General features: G+C 38.6%; 2 protein-coding genes across 16 annotated transcripts in view; both read left to right on the top strand.

Annotated features, from left to right (window-relative positions):
- Window positions 1-1,370: 1,370 nt before the first annotated feature.
- osr2 (odd-skipped related transciption factor 2) lies at window positions 1,371-12,050 on the top strand. 3 transcript variants are annotated; one of them, XM_023811588.2, is made up of 4 exons: window positions 1,371-1,442; window positions 9,776-10,474; window positions 10,921-11,020; window positions 11,249-12,050. In XM_023811588.2, exons 1-4 carry the CDS (start codon window positions 1,402-1,404, stop codon window positions 11,429-11,431), a joined length of 1,023 nt encoding a protein of 340 aa, XP_023667356.1. In that variant the 5' UTR covers window positions 1,371-1,401; the 3' UTR covers window positions 11,432-12,050. The 3 variants fall into 3 exon arrangements, with proteins under 3 accessions (XP_023667356.1, XP_023667348.1, XP_023667368.1); XM_023811580.2 differs by lacking the exon at window positions 1,371-1,442 and adding an exon at window positions 6,935-7,271; XM_023811600.2 differs by lacking the exon at window positions 1,371-1,442 and adding an exon at window positions 6,944-7,271 and having other exon boundaries at window positions 11,331-12,050.
- A 6,785-nt stretch (window positions 12,051-18,835) lies between these two features.
- Window positions 18,836-22,678, top strand: part of LOC111844242 (intermembrane lipid transfer protein VPS13B) — a 212,138-nt gene continuing 208,295 nt past the window's right edge. For 10 of the 13 annotated variants that reach the window (XM_072716827.1, XM_072716830.1, XM_072716826.1 and 7 more), the window contains exons 1-4: window positions 18,836-18,960; window positions 19,241-19,331; window positions 19,924-20,088; window positions 21,547-21,690. In XM_072716827.1, coding sequence (XP_072572928.1) covers window positions 19,942-20,088; window positions 21,547-21,690 — 291 coding nt within the window. In that variant the 5' untranslated portion in view covers window positions 18,836-18,960; window positions 19,241-19,331; window positions 19,924-19,941. Of the gene's footprint in view, window positions 19,009-19,240; window positions 19,332-19,923; window positions 20,089-21,546; window positions 21,691-22,678 lie in introns of all 13 variants that reach the window. The other 3 variants (XM_072716822.1, XM_072716821.1, XM_072716820.1) reach the window with 3 other exon arrangements.

Raw genomic sequence — 22,678 nt, 5'->3', positions numbered from 1 at the left:
TCCAAAGCGCACACAATTCAAATCATTTTACAGCTGGATATTATATTGGAGCAATTCAGGTTAGGTGCCTTGTTCAAGGGTTCTAAAGTAGGTCCCCTCCTGGGACATGAGCTAAATGCCTTATGCTTAAGGCACGTCATTTAACGACTTTGTTACCCAGCTGTCCCCTAAGAGAAATGTATCTGAATTCACTACCCCTGGAGGTCACCCTTTGTACTGCATTCAGTTTGCCACGTCTGACATTCTCATCATTTCAAACCACGGCTTTGGAGATTTAGAGCCAATCAGAGGCATGCGCTGTCCTTACAGAACATCCAAAGACAGGTGGCAAGCAGAATTCAGAAACGAAGTAACTGAACTGCTGGCAACTCACCCTGAATATGAATTGATCACAGTAGTGCATGTAAAGCCCAGCCCCAACCCCTGGTTTTGAAATGGTGGCCAATTCGAAGAACACAGACCACAAATGAGAAGATATTAGTGATGTTGTAGACTGTCAGTGGGAAATTCACGATTTCATGTAACCAGTATATTTCCGATGTTTTCAGAATTACGAGATTGAAGGATATTCAGATAATTTTGTGTAAATACAAATAAAACACACAAAAGTCACTGGAATGCTTTTAAATTGGCCACAATGCTGCCAATCCCTGATAATGGAGATGTTCAGACACATAGTTTTTTATATTAAAATACACACATCTCTGATGTATTTGTCCTTTTGTAAAAATAATGAGATTTATGATCTCGATGGTCGTGTACAAATAACAGCAGTTACATCTTCTCTCTTTCTGCTCTGATTAATCTGGCAGAAGTGTACAAAAATATATTTTTTATTACACCCATCATTCTTTGGTTATGAGTCAACTGCAACCCTTGAGCCGCATAATAATAAACACAGGAGACACTGGAGATGAACAATGCTCAACCAGTTTGATTTTACTGTCTGGAAGCAAGTAACTGCAACTCAGTGGCATTTGATGTTCATCTCAATTACCGTGCGACGAAACACCAAAGCGCACCATTTCTTGCAAAAGTGTATGAAAAATAATACCCAGTGTAAAGAGGAACACTGAAAATATTCCACGACAAGAAAAGTTCAGAAAAACATTCTTGGAAAAAAAAAGCATCAAAGATTGAAAAAGTATGATATGAGGTGTGGTGAGGGGGGGCTTCAGAAAAACCAGCCATTGTGAGAGAGATCTGGGCAGGATGAGTGAGGGTGTAGGTGCAGAGCTGGGGGCTTCCAAACCACAGCAGGTAACATTAACTTGCCGTCGTTACCGCCGAGGACCTGACATCCTGTCAAGTCTCGCTCACTCGAAGAGACGCAGCCAAGTCTGGAACCAAGAACGCGAGCCTACGTCAGTGAAAGACAGACCTTAGACATCATCAGACGTTATGGGAGAGACGCTTGCGTGTACGAGAAGGATGTGCCTCAGGTAAAATTTTGGGATTTTTTTAATCAACTTTCTGTGAATAGTGAATAGAGGTAAAAAAAATTTAGAATCTATCCGTAGGACAACAGTGTTAATTAATAACACGAAGGGCAATTCGTTAATCCCATCTACCACATCCTAAATTCTTGGTTTCTCGTCACTGAAAGTGACATTAACTCATTTCAGATCCTAAAAGTCAATCTTACCATCTACTAAACTGCAAATGAATCATTATTAAAAACAGGTCTGCACCTTCAAATGGCATTATGTCAACGTTTAAGAGTGTATTGAGGACGGTCTAATTTCACCTGCCAGATTTTAGTTTCTTTTTTATCATCTGCGTAAAGGCCTCATCGCATCACGTCGTCAAAACACGATGTGGCTTTGACACCCAACTGTCACCATCCAGCCTTAGTAGAATAACAATAAGAGTAACAGGAAGCAAATGCGGTCATTTAAATAGACCTTGTGTGGATTATTTATGGGTCAAGTGGAGAGCAGTGGACAAGAAGCATTGGGACACGACAGAGCCGGAAGCTTCGCTTCTCCGAGCCCATGTACCCGAATCTCCCTACGTGTACAGTGGGCGCGGAGGAGCTTCATACATCATACCCCAGGGCTGGTGGTTTTGTTGCAGGTACCATCTATGCTATTGGCTGAGAAGCACCACATTACAGAGCAATGCCTACTGCATCACGCATTCAGGATGACTGCAGCTGTAGCTGGTACTTAAATAGGTTTTATCTAATATAATATTCTTTGTTGGTTTTATATTTTAAAAAAAGCAACAAAACAATATTGTACACAGAGTGGACCCTGGACTTCTTCATTTGCAGATTTGGCTACTACGGTTAATCAATTTAAAAAAAAACAAAAAAAAAAACGACAGAGCAAAATTTTCATGTTCTCTTAGCCTAGGTCTTAGCTTGTTCGCAAAGTTCATGTTAACAATTAGTATCGATTAATATGCATGCGCGCTCACGTGCCCGTTTTTTTTTTTTTTTTTTTTGCGTGTGCGATTAATTTTTGCGGAAGCTCGACGTCATCTGCAGAGAACGGTTTGATTGATCGGGTTTCCGGGGGCGATGGTAGCGGTCACGTCCGTCTGTGATTAGAGATTGCGGTCCGTCCAGGGTCACCCACACGCTCAGCGACTGCAGTTACAGATTTGGGAGGGGGCTGGATGCGGTATTAGCGCGTAGTCAGGCTGAGTGCCTGGGCGTGTCTGCTCTCTGGAGCGAGACAAATATACTCTGTGTAGCGCAACTTCAGCAGTCTAACCATCTAATATTTCTGGGAATTCTCTCTGAATCTTCCGCTATACATCTTTGTTGACCTTTCTTTTCTAAAGTTTTGTTAATGTGCTGCGCGCGGTGTCTGATAGGATCGCGTTGAGATGACCCACGCGCAAGTTAATTCCACTCATGTTTTAGTGTGTTGACTGTTACTTTTAAATGCTTGTAAAACACATAGGCTAACATAAGATGATGACATTAGGCAGACAGGTTATAAGGAAACGGTGAACGGGAGTGTATCATGTCATTGCGCTATGACTTGTTTCTTTTAACCCTAAAATCTTGTTTTACGTCGCTCATCTTCGCAAGCAGCTGGGCGGTGGGTGCCGTAATGTGCACGTTGAAAAGGTTAATATTGCTTTCGATATTTGTAAAAATGTAAATGTTACTGCGATCAAAACAAAGTTGAAATGTAGTTTCGAACGGATGTTGGGTATCAGCTTGCATCATGGAACATAACTATCATTACTACTTTTCTATTGTTTATTTAAACAAGATTTCTTTTCCAGTATCTATACCTTCTCATTTGTAGTACTTAGTCGAAAACATTTTACGTATCACTTCCTACCTACCTCACATTTTTGCTTAAATGCCTAAAAATACAGACCATTTGCTTACCTTGTATAATAACTATATGTAATGTGTAGAAATATATAAAAATAAAATAAAAATTCTCCAGGTATCTGTTATTGTAATGCAGGCTTTTCGTCAAGGATAAACGTCATATTTTGTTGTATTATGATGTTAATTAAATAACGGTTGCATCAAATTACCTGATTAATGAATATAGTTTATTTGTAACATCGGAACACTGAAAGCTGAAACTGAACTCTTATACTCTGCGTAAATATTAAAACAGAATAATGCTATGTTATGCATTATATACAATCGCCTCGTTTTAACAAATAATACAAAAGTTCGCCCCCCCCCCCCCTTCCCTTTTTTGTTCTGTGTAAGGTTTTTCAAATACTTCAGTAAAGGCTGTTCATATTTTCAGGTAACTGAAATAATGTGTTTAAATAAAGAGAATTTTACTTGTTAAGTTTATCAAAGAATAAGACCTCCGCTCTCTGAACTGAGTAAAAGGTTATAAGACGGCTGGTTGGATAATATCATAATCTCGAATGTATATAAACAAAATGCCATATAATGCAACAATATTATCATGAGACAGCACGTCTTATTGTTATCTAAAATGACCGTCATATCACCTTTTTCAATTGAACTGAATCATACTTTTTCAAATAGATTAAAAATAATTCAATGCTTTGTGCGTAGGAGGGGGAATGGAATATTCTCCTTTTCTATAATACGTCAACGATACCATGCAAACAATTTAAAGTACACTAGCAGTACTCTTGTCTCAGCTACGCACGTTTTTCTGTATCTGGATAACAAGAATTCAATTACAGTTTTAAAATTCCCATCATGTAAGAATTATGTACGAACGTCGCTCATGGAAGTTTTTTTTTATTTTTGATATTATTTAGCTATAGGTCTTCCGAGCAATTGATGTCGGTTTGTGTTTTTTTCCGTACTGTACATGAAAATTACAGGACTCAACCGTGTCTTGTGTCAGAAACTTTTAACGATCACATCCCGAAGCACGAAATATATCGATTCACTTTTAATGGGGAACGGGTACATTAATTAAGGCTACATTAAACGCAATAAATTGACATTCCTATATTAAAGTCGTAACCAGCATAAACTATTTTCCATTTAAAAGAATGTATTTACTCATAATGTTGTTAAATGATAAAGTTAAATTCACTGTTTAAGCTTATAACCAGACAGGCGCTGTAGAAAAAATATATTTATTTAATAGAATCCATTTTATATACGAACTTATTTATGGACACAGAAAACATACTTTTATTATTGTTTCTTTTGTTAAATTCAATTGTCCCACACCCACACAACCAAATGGTACATCGATCAAAGACTTTTCTTAATAAACATACATAATTAGTACCTAGTAGAAAACGAAATAAAGGTCTAAAAATCACTATGAGTTACACTTCTAAACACGATAGCAGTTTGACTTACCGGACTATATAATGATCATGGCGTTTCACTTTTATGGAGATCGAACAAATCTTAACAGAAATTACATGAACGATGTCTCTTGAGAAAAAAAACTCTAAAAATAGTTCATTCCTTGCTTGTTTTTTCTTCTTTTTTCGTCGGTAGGCGGCGCTATATACCCGATTTTCGGTCATCGCAAAAATCCGGTTACAGATGTGCTGCTGCAGGTTGCTCGGCTTCCATCCTTTACCAGCTAGCAATTTATACTGAGGAATGTACCTTGGATCAGACGTTACATTTTAAACACAATGAAGCATGGCTCTCGTTTTGGGAATCTTATTCTTACAAATTATGCCACATTCGAAATCCTGCAATATGCAGCCAACTCGGTGAGAACAGACATTGCTCAACTGATTGTATGTTCTTTAATCTTGGTCATTTAATGAATATTTCATAATCTTTCCTAAAGCATTTTGCTTTAAATGAACTAGACATTCATTTCGTGTTAGAAATGTTCCAATATAATCACATTCGTTTCAGATTTCATATTCCCTGCAATTTTAATTTATGCATCAGAGCAGACGAATCGTTCAAAAGGTGTGATAAAACTCGAACAATCCCTACATAGGGTTCTCAGGCTTTTTTGATACACAAGCAAATGGCACGTTCTGGATTTTCCTTTCAAAAATTGATTAGTCACCCAGAAGTAGCGAGAACTGCAAACAAACGCGGAATTGATTAACAAAGATTTTACAGTGTGTTCAAAAACAAGAATTCATCTATAGGTAATTCTTATAATTATTTTATTTTAATGTGCTTTAATACCACATTAACATTTGTACACAACTAAATGAATGGTTTTATTTCCCTCGCGATGTGTGTTGGAGTACCGTTTTCCAACTCACAAATTAGTTGACATTAAATGCTTTAATATTCCATATGTTATTCATGTAATTTTATATTGACTTAATCGATAGCTCTCACTGCCTTGTTAATTTTATTTAAGCTCCATAATGTATTCTAATTAATTATAAACAATGCCGTAATTAATCTGACGACAAACATATTAAATAAATAACAAAATAATAAAAATGCCGCAATGTCAAATGCTTCGTACATTGTAAACACTTTCCAAATGTTTCCCATAATCTCAATGAAATTGACCTCAAATTCAATTTAATGTTCAATCACCATCTTACAAACATACAATTTTATGTTTGACTAACTATATTAATAAGAAAACCATATACGTTTAATTGATTGCATCGGATCAGTGATTAAATATATATATATATATATAAACCTTGAAATGTATGTGTTATTTGTGCACAGAGAATTCTACGTCATTGTAAAGTATATTATTATTAGTGTCCTTTAATGCTTTTTGTAAAACAAATTTGCTCTTAATGGAAGAAACACGCAAAGTTATTTGTGCGTGTATATAATATGTACATACGCTCGCCACAAAAAAAAATGCAAATGAACGATAAAAGGATTTTTGTTGCAAAGATAGAGAGGTGAAATAAAATAGTTATCAGTATAAATATTCTGCAAAGATCGTGTCTTCAAACATTCGCAAGCTCTTTGGTTTTTGTCGTAGGTTTATTAAAAAAAAACAACAAATACTGAAATTAATAAATTAATAAATTAAGCTATACTCGCTTATAAAAAATATATATATACATATATACATATAAATGTGCAAATACACACACACACACATACATACACACACACAGCAATGTGTTTTAGGTAGTAACAAGCAAAGACAATAACATTATAGTCCAAGAATCTACAAAGGACATCCATTGTAAATTATTTTCCAAGGAAAACGCTAAAACACGATTTTAGAACCTATGGCACTTAATTTGTAAAGCACAAAAAAAAGTAATTCATGATGAACAATTCCTTGAAACTTTAAACATCCGCTAATGGAAATGAGCTGTCATTCATAAGACATTTTTTTTTTGATTATCTTATCATTTCTCCAGCAAAGCCGAATCCTGAAAAAAAAAATTAAAGTGGCGATTTGAAAGTGTCAGATGCAAGCTGAGCTGAACGATGTCCCCTCGAATTGTAGTTGCTATCCAAACACAAATAAACAGAGAAGAGCATTGGAGTTAATCACTGGGAGAGGGCGTGTCCTAGGGCGGGACCGCTAAGCCAGTGCCCGAGCCCTAAAAAGTGAAGGACCTGCAGCCCACAGCTCGCATTCAAGTCCGACTCAAAGAGAGCACGCGACTCTGTTGGTCTTGTCTTGAGTCCTGTAGCAAATGTAATCTTCTACACTCTGAGCCAATTTGTTGTTTTTTTATTCCTTTCAAAACATGTGCAAAGTCTAACGTCTAAGAGTATTTAGCTTTAAAAGCAACCATGAACTGTATATGGAAGAACTTGGAAGGCTTTTGCTGACGTTTAATTGGAGTTCGTCGCCTAACCGTAGACATTGTGGATTACCGAAAGACTGCAGAACACTCTGCCGTCGACTTTTTGCATCGATTTACTGGGGGTAAGATAAAAAAAATGTGTAAATGCATGTTTAACATTGCCCCATAAAATATGCGTGGATACTGTTTAACACAGCACTGGACTCTACTTAAACTTCTTTACCAAGTAACAAGGTGCAATTGCAGAATGTAACAAGAATATTACATTTAGAAGCGTAATAACCGAATACGATTTTAAAAACTGGAAACATATAATTAGGTGAGCTTTTTATGTAAATGACACGCAGGCTAACCTGACAGAAAACACCAAATCTAGAGTTCGTGTAACTTCAATAAAACTGGCAAGAGGGACGAAAATCAATACATCTGTCAAACGCTTACAAATTACCAAGCCCGCAAACCTTAGACAAACCGTCATTCACGATTACATGCAAAGAACTGCCGTTTCAGTGAAGCGAACTCTAATTCAGAACTTTTCCGTCACTAAATCTTGTAGTCAAGCGTTTGGAGGAAGAGCTGTAAATGTTGACGTAACTTTAACATGGGTTGTAGACAAAATCGCATTGTAACTAAGTAGTACTGTTTTAACAACAATTTTCTATTTCTAAAGTAGATTTAGTATCATGTGTGGTCATGCACACCGTGAGGAATAAGCAAATATTTATTGCTAATAACAGAACGTGGTTGTAGCAGCTTTCGTGGGAGTTACTGAGCTGAACTTGTAGCGCAAAAGTAAGTTACAGTAAATTACAGTCTCCTGAATTAATGTTTCATAAATCTTACGTCACCAACATAATCGTTCCTTTTGCGTGGCACTTTAATCCATGCTCGTTTGAAGTGCCATGAAATGTCATCTGTTCGAAACGTATATGATTTAATAACCCTGACACTAAAATGTTGACAGTAGATACGAGTGAGCCATTGCTTATATTCAACCAGAATAAATATATAGGACAGGTAGTTTATCAAGAACACATGTTTAAGAAAACATTTCAATTGCAAACTTTCAACGGTGGTTTACTTTGTCAGGTGTTCATACGAAATAGTTTAAGTTTTTAGTTGTCGGCTTTAGGTAATTCCGAGTCAGGGAAGCAGATTAAAGGATAGATGTATTCAGTACTACAGCGGTGGAGTTAACTTGTGGAAACGTGTTACCCTAAATCTGCTGTTCCGCTCCACTAGCTCACATGAAGCCCAGGACCTGTCAGACAGTCCGCATCTCATTAACTCAATTCACCGGTATGGTGTCGAGTCCATGAGGCCGCCGAAGACAAAAAAAATCTTTGGCGGGAGGACGTCAGTAACGGCTGCATTATTTTGCTGCAAATTAATTTCACCAGCGACGTACAGTGCGACAGCATTTATGAAACAACCATGTCACTGCAGTTCCGATAAAACATGCATGGTCCGACATGTATAAGTAATTAACTTCTCTGCCAACAGAAACAACAGAAAGTGATTATTACTGGACCCGACACTGATTCCAAAATATAAGTAGGCCTACAACAGTGAGGTACCATAAAATTAGGATTGAAAACTTTTGCTGCAATGGCGTCTATTACAATACACGCGCTTGCCATTTATAGGGCGTAAAATTAAGCTGAATCGAAATTTCGTTTTGCATAGACACATTTGGAGGTTTTACTTGTATAAAGGCAACTTTACGTGGGAGTTGTTTTCTCTGAGTAATCTATTGTCTACTTGCAAGGCGATAGTGCTTTTTAACTCCACAAAAAAGTGTAATGGGACTTTTTGAAATGTCCCCCCCACCTGGAACACATCATATTGTGTCGGCCTAATTTAATTGCCGCTCTGTACCGCCGGGGAGGTGTTTCCTTTCTCTCCTTCGTCAGTCTTGATGAATGACTTGCCGCTGGATTAAGAAAAATCACAGCGCTGCGCGCCGCTTCAGACCCCCATTAGACTCCAGACACGAGCTCATTAATTAATTTGTGCTCTTTATAACAGCACCTACCGACCTTTACAATGCTGAGCATCCGACAGATGTCTTTCTCCATAACTAAATTTAAATAGACTATTTCATCCGAGTGTGGAGTAATGGGTTTTTACAAAAATTGCATTTCCCTATTAAATAGCGGGGAAACTACGCAATACCCTTAGGCCTACGTCTGAATTATTTTTTTTTTCGGATTTTCTTAAATGTTGCAATTTCCACAAACGATTTATTTTGGCCTTCTGGACGGGCCTCGTCTATAAATTAATGTTGAAGGCATGGAAATTAAATAAAGATTTAAAAGAAAAATTAGGCCTAAATGGTGATTATTATAATGTCATTGGCTAATAATCCTATCTGATAAACGCACTAATGTATTTAATTAGAGAAGCGTGTCCAGATATGCTGTTATTTTTGTTTCATTGGCTATTGGTTTCCTTGCGGTTTGTAATTTTTACTTATTTGCTTTTGAAATTAACTTCTTATGTTATGTGTCGTATGTCATTAATGTTAATGTTGTGTTCAGTGGCACGTCATGTTAAACCAGACCTGTAAATGGTGACACGTTCTACATAATGATGTAATAGCTAACTAATTTATTTTGTTACCCAGGAACTGTAAGGACATTTCAGCAGGAGGTTCGTCTGCGAAGCTGAAAATGGGAAGTAAAGCGTTACCGGCGCCGATCCCGCTCCACCCGTCGCTTCAGCTCACCAACTACTCATTCCTCCAGGCTGTTAATACCTTTCCCGCGGCAGTCGATCAGCTGCAGGGACTTTACGGTCTCAGTGCTGTACAAACCATGCACATGAACCACTGGACTCTGGCCTACCCGCACATGCAGGGACTGAGGTCAACCATCACAGAAATGGCAGGTGCCCAAGGCCTCGTGGATCCGCGGTTTCCTCTGCCGGTATTGCCGTTTGCCGCGCACCTCTTCCATCCGAAGCAAGGCGCTATCGCTCACGTTATCCCGTCCCTGCACAAAGACAGGCCGCGCTTTGACTTTGCCAACCTCGCCATAGCAGCCACCCAGGAGGACCCTCCTAAATCGGGGGACATTTCCAAGCTGACTGCTGGCCTCGGGAGCACGATTTCTGAGCTAAACAAACTGTCCCCGGACAGAAAACCGACGAGAGGAAGGCTGCCGTCGAAGACAAAAAAGGAATTTATTTGCAAGTTTTGTGGCAGGCATTTCACCAAATCATACAACCTGCTCATCCACGAAAGAACCCACACCGACGAAAGACCGTATACCTGTGATATCTGCCACAAGGCCTTTAGAAGACAAGATCACCTGAGAGACCATAGGTGAGTTGAAAAAGGCTGTCGCATTTATGACTTTATGACTACGGCTGTAGCCTTAGTATGAAGTAACCAGAGTTAGATTTGCCAGTGAAATTGCTCCCCGTGTTATAGTAATGACTCTTTTATTGTGTTGTTTTTAATGTTATGCTGTCACACATATGCAATCGTAAAATGAATTAAATTCTGCTGTCACTGACAGTTATTTAAAAGAAAAACTGAAAAACGCAATGTATTTGGGAAAGAGGTTCATTTTAGTCGGTCGGGGATATCAATTTTCCGCTGGGTCAGCCTGTAGTTTTTGGTGCGTTCGACGAGGGCGCTACAGCCCAGTAATGCTCGACTACCGGCCCCATAAAAAGTTCTTATTGCAATGCTCCGTTCAGCGTTTACAAAACAAGCGCAAACTTAGCAAAACATTGATTGCATCCCATCCGTGTGTTGATTTGCAGATACATCCATTCCAAAGAAAAGCCTTTCAAGTGTCAAGAATGTGGGAAGGGATTTTGCCAGTCTCGAACTTTAGCCGTCCACAAAACATTACATATGCAGGTAAGCCGTTTGTGCACATTTTCTTTCGTCATAATGGAGTGAATCTCATTGCGTTAGGCGTCAATACACATTCTTAACGCTCTTTTTTAAATGTTTCTGTTTTTATATAATCTCATAGAGTCCCTCAGTTTGTACATTTTTGCTTATTGTGTTTTTGTGTATACGAACACAAATATATTATTTTACAATTAAAGGGAATAATCCTTTGCTTGCTTCAAATCTAAACAGGAATCGCCTCACAAATGCCCCACATGCGGAAGAACCTTTAATCAAAGAAGTAATCTGAAAACTCACCTTCTCACCCATACAGACATCAAGCCCTACAGCTGTGACCGCTGCGGAAAGGTGTTTCGGCGCAACTGTGACTTGCGACGGCATAGTCTGACGCATACTCCCGCTCCGGACTACTAGCCACAAAGGCTCCACATCTAAAAAAAATATGGAAGGAAAAAAAAACAAGAGAACTAAAACATCAACGACTTTTTGAAGACAAGACAAATGCTCTGAGGACCGCTATGAACGCTTCAGAAATGGACTGACGAACTTTGAACAAGGGGAGAGGAGAGCATCACCGGTGACCGTTTTTTTCGACCTATCGTTTAAATACCAAAGCTGTCGCATCCTCTGTAAATACTGCTTCTTATTAGTCTTTGAAATGAAAATGTAAAAAGAGGTAATGTTGTTTAATGATGGACATATGTCAAATTGTATTTTAGAAATAAAGAAAGTTTACTATTCGCGCTGGAAAATGGTACTATTTTGTTTAGTTCGTTTCTTTTTTGGGTGAACTACAAATATCATATTTTATTAAACCTTTTGGAATGAATACCTGCAATGATCACCCATAATAAACGACTGTACACACGACGGTGGGAATTATTAAAGCACCATTCCTTAATTGTGCACCTTTTTTTGCATCGGTTTGAAAGTTATTTTGCGGGCACCACCTGACATTCCGGGAATTACCACGTGCTTGGCTGAAACCATGTTATTTATGAAGAAAAAATAAAGAAAACCTATTTGTAAAGTTGTAATGGCTATTGATTTACGTATTTTTTTTTTGGAAATGTAAACAATAACATCACTTGGTAAAAAGTATATACATTTATATCACAAAATTATATATACATATATGATGTTGCTGTCTAGATATTCTTTCCTTTCCAATGTCGAAGCGCCAGCACCTGCACTCAACTTGCAATCGATGCATTTCAGTGTCTCCCGGAAAGTTCGCCAGGTTTCCTATCCTGTCTAACACGAGTGTGCGACCTGTATCAAGACGAATCGCTATATGACTACAAATCACTTTGGATGCATTTCTTACAGTTTACAGGCTGTTGATTGCGAGGTGTTCCAGATTCGTGCAATAAATATACAACAATGTTACTGTTTATGTTTTTTTTTTTATCATTTAGGACATATTTATTTGTAGGGTGTAAATCGGGATTAAAGCATGACAGAAATTGTGAGGCAAGAAATTTTGTTTGTTTTACCATTCGTTTTATATATGTTATGGAGTCATGTTTTGGCGGTTAATTCAGAATATAGCCTATATATATTTGTGAATTGCTTTTTTTAATGTTCTCATTCTGTTGCGTGCACTGCACTTTTGAATCAATCACATATTCGTTACTTTCGCTAATTTCAAAATGATTACAATATGTAACAAAATAATTGAGATTTTTTTTTCCCAAATCAGTACTATTTTAACCAGGCAGAGAATAAATTGGTCTAGTATTAACAAGGACGCTAAAAAAGGTATAGTCGTTACAAATGATAAATGAACACATACCTCGTCTATGTATATAAGACATTTAAAGCTTATCGATGAACATAGCAAATGAATGTTTACTTAACTAAAGAGATAGAAGTAGGCCGCCCAGACGCTATTGTTATTATAAGTAGTAGTTGTAGTAGCTGACTTGGTGCATTTTACAGCTAAATCACTGCACATGTACCTTGATAGAGTAAGTAGGCTTTAACTAAATTATATTCCATCAATAATAAATTTATGTGGAAAACATTGAACATAATTTTAATAATGCTCTGCTTCATCGCCGGGGGGCTGGCATATGTATCGGTGACTGCGTATTGTCTGATGATTAACAGCAGCAGCAGTAGATCGACAAGAGTAACCAGAACCAAAATGCTTACCGCTCACGTTCCATTAGCATGCAAGCCACCGCTACCTTAAGCCTATTTCATATATATTTCCGTATATAGTATGTTAACATTTCATTGTAAGGTACACTATGTAGTCGAAAATAATCTAGTATTTTTACTATAGTCCTACGATTATATCGAATACTTTACATGTCTTCTGTGAAAATTGAAAACGGGCTATATGAAAAACACAATATTAACCCTCTGCACTTGTAAATGCAAAACAAACATCTTACACACTTTCTAAAAGTGGCTGAAATCGCTGACGACGCCAAGAATTTTCATTTAACTTGTTAATGCCGAGGATGTAAAAATATCTTTTGAGGTCGACGGTTTGCGTAATTATGTCCTCTATGACAGAAGACATTTAACATTTTTGTTCACTGAATCTGAGCGCGCCGCCAAGCACAAACCTGCAAAACACATCTATTTTTTTCTTTCCTGGAACGACTTCAGCGTCCCCAGTTCTAACACCCATCCCCTCGTGACAGGATAAAGGCTTTAGATACGCGGTCATTTTGGGGGGCAATTAGCGGAATACGCAATGATACGAAAACGTCTCACTGTCGCAGATACGTGTGAAAATAAAAGCTCTGGACTTAATTAAGGAAGAGTAAAGGAGGCAGACAGATATAAAACTGGTTAAAAAATCTCTTGCGGCGACAAAGCGTATGTGAAAAGCCTTGTTAAAGTGATTAGTAAACGGACGCAAGAACAAGCGCAACTTACACAACACACGCAGCTACGTAGGCCACAGGACGTCTTCGCTATTTTTCTCTGAAGGCCCAAACTAGAACATTTTCTGAGCAGCCAATAAGCCTAAGTAATTAAAGTGAGAGAGCAAGATGAATTTGTCTTTTACTAAGAATGTACAAAAAAAATCAGTAAGAGACCTACAAATGCACCGGCGTTATACAGGCTATACGTGTGAAATTTGTAAAGGGCAGATTCCTGTTTGAAATGCAGATCATGATTTTCAACCCTACCATATTCTTACTGTACAACCCTGTAAAAAATAAAAACTGTGATAGTTACCACAGGAAGGGTTTATTTTCTTGCGGTCAACAGCGTCTTTTTAAACAGGAACCGCTCGGTTCCCTTTTGCGGTAGTAATGTTGACACACCTCGTAAACCTTAATTCAAGTACTGCGCTTCAACAAACGTCCACGATTGAAATGAGGAACTGCACGACATGTAGATTCTTCGTTGTTATTTAGGAAAGTGAATAAAATATCGTATACTGCATTCCATTAAGTTGAAATAATAAGTGGAAATTATAAACAATATCAAGAGTGTCATAATTGCAACAACAATTATAAATATGTTGGTACTACTATTACTAATATAAATTAAAATTATTGATCGAGCTAATTAATGCATAAGCCTATTAATGAATAAGATCATATACACCATCCGAGGCAAATATTGATTATATCATGAAATATGAATGGATAACACACAATTTAAAGCTCATGTAAACGAAAGAATAACGTCAGCGGACACATTTTAGCAGTTTTATTTAACTGCCCATAAAATGTAATGCCCCATCCAATTAACTGTTCGCAGGACACCTGCGACAAATAGGCCTACTGTGCGACAAAAAGGTTATGTTTTGATAAATTAAACAAAATAGCGTAAATTTGATTTTTAAAACTATTAACCGTGGTGATTCAATATTTGGTAACTGCCCAGCGTTACCACTAAAAAAACGTCCAAGTTAAGCCAAGTTCGTCGAGTTAATTGTACAATAATAATATTTATTATTATAACTATTGTTATTATTATTATTGTTATTATTAGTAATATATTTCAAAAGTGTTTAATTGTGCCGCATAAAGCATAATGCACAACCATCCAATTTCAGCGCACTTATAATTAGACTGACAATTGTCATATTTACAAGAAAACCTTATATTTTATATGCAATAAAATTTAACGAAATATTTCAGCATTTACCAGGTAGGCCATCAAAATGTGATTTTAGAAATGATGCTCGATAATCGTTTGACTATGGTACTAATTAATGCACAATTAATGTACAACTGGAGTTTGTTTTATGACGACAAACAGGGCTTTAAACATGTGAAAATCAAGTTTTTTCCCCACAGTATGACATGAAGCGGCGTATAGCTCGCCGGTGTGCATTTAACGTGCCCAGAATTCACTATACCCCGTCGTACTCTTTGGTCTGTTGACTAATCGTACATTCCGATACTGACGACAATTAAGCTGCCGTTTAAAATGAACATAAACAGTTTTACTTAAAAATGTACAATTTTTAAAATGAGACGGTGATTTTGTTTGGTTGGAAAATAATATTTTGTATTTTGCTATTGGAAAAAAATAGTGGCATGACAGTTTTGATGACTCAATTTGCGGGTATAAGTACAACATTTGATTGAAGATATAAACATATATATTTATTACCAGGACTTAACTGTACAGTGTCTGAGTGAGAAAGAAGGAAATATATGTACACATGTGACAAAGGTACTTTTATCATTATCGAGGAAGGCTAAATCACGAACTTAGCTCTCGCCTGAGAGTAATGCACTCAGATTTAAGATGGGTAGAGCATATGCCGCCACCCCAAAAAATGGAAAAGGGAAGGAAAAAATGGCATGAGACAATAATAAATGGCTTTCAATTTAAGTTTCAAAGCAAGGACGTTGCCCCTCGCTAATATCAGATTTAAACACCATGTAAGTACGGTGACACTCATAGATGGAAACGCAGCGCGTGAACCCCATCCCAGATTGATATTTAATCTATCGCTAAATGAAAGCCACTTGTTTTATTCCTACCCCAAAGCCTTAATGCACACAAAAATGAATATAACCTTTCCCGCTGGGGTTAAGCTGTGGGCTGAGAAGCAATGGAGACCATAACCATTTTTTATTTATATGGAAATTCAAGGAAGTGGAGTTTAAACAAGGAGCAAATAGGAGTTGTCAGATTTCCTGCTTTTGACATGACCGTTTATGTGTTTGACTCTGGTGAGCGTTCTCCTTGCTGATAATGGCAGGGAGGTTTAGTCGATCGTGGGTGTTACTTAAATTGCTCTAAACATTGTAAACAGTGTGAAAGTTTTAGAGTTACGCGTTTGACCACTGAATTGATACCGTGATGAAAACACATTTTTGTTTGGATGCTGAGAGGTATTCTAGATCGGAACCACGTAGTCCTCCAGGAATTAATCAATTGGTATGTATATTAACATGACGTTTTTGCCCGCCAGATATTTCGTTTATGTCCAAACGCCCAGGAACGTAGCCAGGTAGTAAAACTACAGCCTGAACCCCACCCCCAGAAATTTGTTTGAGCCCTTCAGGCGAGGGGGACCCCCCTCCCGGTGAACAAAATCCAAAATCTGACGAGGCGGAGGGATTGGTTGGGTTGACGGACACTCCATAATATTTACTTCTCGCTGCACGCACCTAGAGCGCAAGACGAGACACTGCTGCATTACATAAACTGCAGGCCATTAGAATATAGTCAAATGAAACACAGATCATTGCAAAAAAAATGACGGCGTATATTCTTGCATCCTAATGTAATGCATGTGAAGCCAAAAGGTTATCAGTTCATGTCCCAGAAGGGATCGAACTATTATTTTATTATTACTATTATTCAATATTTATCATACCATAAAATTGACGAATCAAAATGTAATTACTAATCATGCTATGAATATATCTTGTGAAACTGTTTTATGATAATTCAAATTCTGTATTTAAGGAAAAACACTAAGGGCTATAATCCACACTGATAATAATATAAATATGTGAATTACAATGATTACACATAATTTTTTAAACTGACAACTGGTGTAGAATTCAGTTGTAGAACACTTCCCGGCAAGCCCCTACTGGCTGTTGCAGGGATCAAAAGATCAAGTCAGTCACTGAACAGTCGCACAATTTACACCCAAAGCACAGCACACATATAGGCTGCATCTTTGCAGATTAATGTGTCCAGGTTAATCTTCTTTTAGTGCTTTGCCATTGAAGTATTACACACTGATAGCAGACTAATCTTTAAGTTGAAGAACAGTGGTTATCAAGATAAAATAAAGGGGCTTATAAAAAGAAATATCATGACAGGATTTCAAGTATTGACAGATATATAATTTACATAATGTACACTTCTGTCTATCTTTGAACTGGGTCACTCATACGAAGCTTGTTAGGTACATTGATTAATCATCTAGATGCTGAAACACAGCGAGAAAGTTTGTAAGAATTTAAGGCTGAATGTTTCACTCTCTTCATATTGCTGCAGCCCGCGTGGAGCAACATGGCAGAACATCAGAAGTTGGAGAATTACCTGTGGCAGCGGTGGCCAACCTTATCCGCAAAGGGCCGGTGTGTACACAGGTTTTAGGGGTAACCTTTAGGTCGGCTGCTCAAACCAAGGTGTGAGGACTCTTCAGCCAATCAGTCCTCTAATTAGTAATCTAATTAGGGAGTTGCAGCAAAAACCCACACACACAACGGCCCATTCTGGATAAGATTGCCCACCCCTGATCTATAGAATGACCAGTTTAAAACTGGTAATTGGACAGCATGCTACTTGCTGGCAATGAAGTGTTAGGTGGTTTACTTGAGGTTGGGAAAAATTACTTGACATTGCCATCATGATAGAGATGGAGGACATGAGGGCATTAACAGATAATGGACATGGCAATGTTTGCAGGAAAAAAAACTCAATATTACTTTTGTTACATTGAATCAATAGGATAGCAGGATTTGGCACAAATTTTAAATATACCTGGGGAAAACCGTTTAGGTTATTTTAGTAAATCTTTCAAATATTTTAAAACACTCTTTCAACATAAAAGACACACAAGTTCTAAAATAATTAAGCAGTTTAGCCTTTTGTTCAGTGCGGTTAGCTAGAGTTTCCGGCCATGTAATTTGGTGGTGCAGTGGTTAGCACTGTTGCCTTGCACCTCTGGGACCTGGGTTCGAGTCTCCGCTTGGGTCACATGTGTGTGGAGTTTGCATGTTCTCGTCGTGGGGTTTCCTCCGTGTACTCCAGTTTCCCTCCACAGTCAAAAGACATGCTGAGGCTAATTGGCGTTGCTGAATTGCCTTTAGGTGTGAATGGTGTGCGAGTGTGCCCCGCGATGGGCTGCCCCCCCGCAACCCAGTAGGATAAGCGGCTTGGACGATGGATGGATGGAACCAGAGCAATGTTTATGTCTAAAAGTGGTAATTTTTGGTCGAACCTTATCACTTTAGTACAATTATTTTTTCTTTACCAAACTCGATACAGAACTGGACATTTTTGAACTGTTGGACATGAAAAAAAGTCGTTTGTAGGAAACAAAGTAGTCGACCAACATGACCACAACTTAATAAATAGGCTCATCAAAATTAGACTGTACACACTGTGTATATTACAAATAAAACTTTTGACTTGGCTATCCAGATAACTTTTAATCTCATGTTAACATTAATGACTCCACTTAGAACTACTCGGAATTATTCTACGAATCAAATACAACCTAAAAAAATAAATAAGAAAAAAAATATATATATACGCATATATATATGCGTATACCACATCATAGATCTCCCACTTCTGCATTACTAACGGTGGGCACGCCCGCTTTAGTTGACAGGAAGTTGCATCACGCAAAATACCGGAAGTAAACGCACGCGGAAGAGGTTCACGATTGTGTTGGCAGTTACCTCTCAGTCTGTGTTTATGTAGATTGTTAAGGGATGAATCAATGTGGAACGGAAGAAATTACCAGAGATTACAGTAGTCAAGTAAGCAGTATCTAAATTATGCTGCCATACATCCGAATATCATTAAATGTAAGCTGTTATTACTTGTACATTTTTTAATATGTCAGGTTAATTTAGTTCGACTCGCTAAGATTTGAGCTATGGGTGTCTCGCGACATCGCAGCCGCTTAAAGCATTAACAAAATTAAAGGTAACTGATTGGTTAAGCGTTATAGGTTAAAATGGATATTTCACCTGAAAAAAACTCACCACTGTTAGTAAATTCTTTGTCTGAGTTTATTCAGTTCACATGCTTTTGCAGTGTCCTGCACAAACGAAGCCTGGGAAGTTTCACAGGCTGGGAGATTCGCAGCTTTCGCGAAGGTAACAAGCGGCCGTATAGTTTAGTTCAGGTAAGAAAGGTTGGCCACCCCGAAACACCTTTATTTAAATACGACAGCGAAGTTTAGGCAAGAGAGTGTGAGAATCAGAAAAATAGCTGGAATATTAAAAATGCATTTACGGAGCATTGTAACTTTAAGTAGAACTATCAGCACGGATTTCCAAGCCAATAGATGAACTCGCTCCGTTGTATTTACTAAGACTGTATTCCGGCCGTATGTTTGTGTTTGTCAGTTGCTGAATTATTGATGCGAGAGGACTTTCATGCTTGTGTTTAAATAAGACCCCCACATCCACACAATCACCCAGTCAGAAACTGCTTTTACTTGTGCTCTTCCCCACGTCTGTTTTGGATCAGCTTTATAGCATCACGTTACTAATAATAATGTCAAGAAAGTAGGGCCAGAGGTAGTAGCTATGGCTTAGTAATAAAACCGTCTCCCAAGACATCCAGCGTAATGGGACAGTGATATATTGAGTTGACTACATGTTTCTAAATATGGGAGATAGTTTACTCTTCTGTTGCTACCTGCCATCTATAAAACGGAAGCAGATCTGGTGCGTTATGTCAGTGTTTTAAAGTGCTCTGTCTTGTCCTGATAGCACTGAAGGTGTCCCACCATGTTGGAGTCCTATGTCACCCCGCTCCTGATGAGCTATGTGAACCGCTACATCAAGAACCTGAAGCCATCAGACCTGCAGCTCTCGCTGTGGGGAGGGGATGTGGTTCTCAGCAAGCTGGAGCTGAGGCTGGATGTGCTGGAGCAGGTATGCTGTAGCTAATGGCAACTTGGGCCGGATGGCTGTCGCATACTAGAGTGGAAGGAGATGGGCAGCCAGTGTAAGGTCATCAGAAAAAGCTCTCATTTTTAACTGCTTCATATATGCAGCAGGAAGCCCAGGATTTTTCTGTTTTGGTACAAAATCTGCACTTTTATATTTATTTAAATCTTTAATTCTGATTATATTGTTTCTTTCATATTTAGGTTGAAATAAATCTTGAAATTAAGGTAGTGGAATCCTGCTTTTCAGTGTGGGAAGGATCTGCTTGTACTACTAGTGCACCACCTTAGAACCATGTCATGTGATGCCCTTGAACACCAGGGATGCTGTTGTTTATTGTATTAAAGTGGACAATTGAATATTTTTTTAACATAGATTTACCAGTGCATTTGGCATAAACTGTAATGAGATTTTTTCCCCCTCTGATCAACAGATTAGTGTAGTTAGGTGATTATTTCTTGGATGAATACCCTCATTATTTTGACATTATTTGTTCCAGTATTCTCCTAAATCTGTAATGGAATTAGGGTGGATTTTTCTGTCCCCAGAGAGCTTCCTGACTATTCCCAAGTAGGGGACAAAACAAAGAACATATTGGGCATCCTTCTTGAAAGCAGTTTTTCCCCATTGTACAGTGGGAGTATATTATTTTCTGGATGCGTAATGCAATCTTAAAATCTTGGTGGGTATTTTTTCCCTTTGTAGTTTCTTTATAGTCCCAAATTTGGATGCAGTATATAATCCAACGAGAAATCATTATAAATGGCCTTTTTAGTGAAACAATATGGGTTTAAAGCAGACATGTAGTAAATCTACATCAGCCCATTCCTGAAAATATGTTTGATTATTTTCCTCTGGTCAGAAAAAAGAGAAAGAAACAAAATGAGCTATGTAGGCATTATGGTTTCTTGGGGCATTTTTTTTTGGCTTGTTGCTTCAGACCAGTTTCTTCACACTTGTCCTCAGCTTACACAAATAAGTCTTCATGACAGAAAATATAATTGTGCCATAAAATGTTGTGAGCTGCTTTTGATTGGTTATTCTTTTTAAAATACCAATGGTAAAACAATGTGTCACGCCCCGCTCCGTCCGCTCCTGATGTGTGCCACGCCCACTTCATTACCTCCTGTTTCGCCCTGATTGTTCTCACCTGTGGCTTGTTACCTGTGGCTTGTCTTTTGTATTTAGTCCTCGTCTGAGTCCGTCTTCCCCAGACTCGTCATTAATGTTACTTGTCGTGATTCCCCGGTCCCAGTCCTTGGAATAAATCCCCATTTTACCCTGCTTCCTGGCTCCGATCGCCTGCTTTCCGGCTCGCTTGCCCCGCGATCGTGACACAATGCAGTTTATGAGTCGTTACCTTTTCCTGCGCGCAAACTGCTGGATGTACCGATTCGCTGGGCCCGCGTTGTGACCTGCGACGCTGTCTTTTTCTGTTCGCAGGAGCTGAAGTTGCCTTTCACATTCCTGAGCGGCCACATCCATGAGCTGCGAATCCACGTGCCTTGGACCAAGCTGGGCTCTGAGCCTGTGGTCATTACCATCAATACCATGGAGTGCATATTAAAACTGAAGGACGGCGCTCAGGTTAGCAGCAGGGATGGCTGAATTCTCTTCCACTCTCCTGTTTTCACAAATGTTGCGCAAAACCACATATTCTTACTCAGCAGTGTTACACTATTAGACGAGGTGCAGGACCCTCTAGCCCAGTGTTTCTCAACTCAGTCCTCAGCGAACCCCAGTCAGTCCATGTTTTTGCTTCCTCTCAGCTCCCAGCGCATCTGTACCAGCTGTTCGGTGTTCCTGATTGGCTGGGTGCTGGGAGGTAGCAAAAACGTGGACTGGCTGTGGTTCACTGAGGACTGGGTTGAGAAACACTTCTCTAGCCCCATATTGCCAAGCAGCCTGGCCTTGTGATCTCCTGTGTGATTGTCTGTCTAACACCACTCCATGTATTGGGCCTCTATTATTCTAAGAAAGAAAAGGGGGGGGGGTATATAAAAAAAATCAATTTCTATTTGTTAGAGATGAGGTAATGCCTCTGTGCAGCCCTTGCATTTTGATCTGCATTTTCAAACGCCGGAGGAAAAGCGGGAGGGGGGGCGGAAAAAAAAAGAATTTGGCGCTTGCTTTAAAGGAAGTCTCGGATGAGGAGCACATTTGGAGGAGCCGGGGATAAAAGCAACTCGTCATTCTCGCTACCAGAATTAAACATTTGCAAATGCTCTCTGTGAAATCAGGACTTGCTTTATGTGAGCCAGTTGGGCTTTTGCCTTAGAGGCCAAGATCAGCAATTAATTAACATTTTTTTGGGGCATGAATATGAATTTTATTTAATTCTTTTTCCTCCTTTACTGACGATGATTAATATTATGTGGTTTCCTGTGGTCAGCGTGGCTCTGTTTCTGTACCAGAAGGATACCGGCCTGGCGGTAGTGTTTTTCCATCTGAAATTATTTTGTGTATTTTGCATTTTCTCGCTGTAGTGCAGCTTTGACTGGCGTTTCTGTCTCTGTGCTGGAGAAGCGGCAACCTGGTGCTACTGTGCTTTTGCCACAGCTTGCTGGGTTTAAAT

Source organism: Paramormyrops kingsleyae, chromosome 9 (genome assembly GCF_048594095.1).
Source record: "Paramormyrops kingsleyae isolate MSU_618 chromosome 9, PKINGS_0.4, whole genome shotgun sequence".
In the NCBI taxonomy this organism is placed as follows: domain Eukaryota; kingdom Metazoa; phylum Chordata; class Actinopteri; order Osteoglossiformes; family Mormyridae; genus Paramormyrops; species Paramormyrops kingsleyae.
The sequence above is the reverse complement of the archived record's forward strand: the minus strand, read 5'-3'. Positions and strand labels throughout refer to the sequence as shown.

Excerpts from the sequence above, each read along its gene's own strand:
- osr2 (XM_023811580.2), top strand. The coding sequence starts at position 7,147 with ATGGAAGAACTTGGAAGGCTTTTGCTGACGTTTAATTGGAGTTCGTCG. Across the intron at positions 10,475-10,920 it reads GATCACCTGAGAGACCATAG|ATACATCCATTCCAAAGAAA; the intron begins GTGAGTTGAAAA and ends GTTGATTTGCAG. Across the intron at positions 11,021-11,248 it reads ACAAAACATTACATATGCAG|GAATCGCCTCACAAATGCCC; the intron begins GTAAGCCGTTTG and ends AAATCTAAACAG.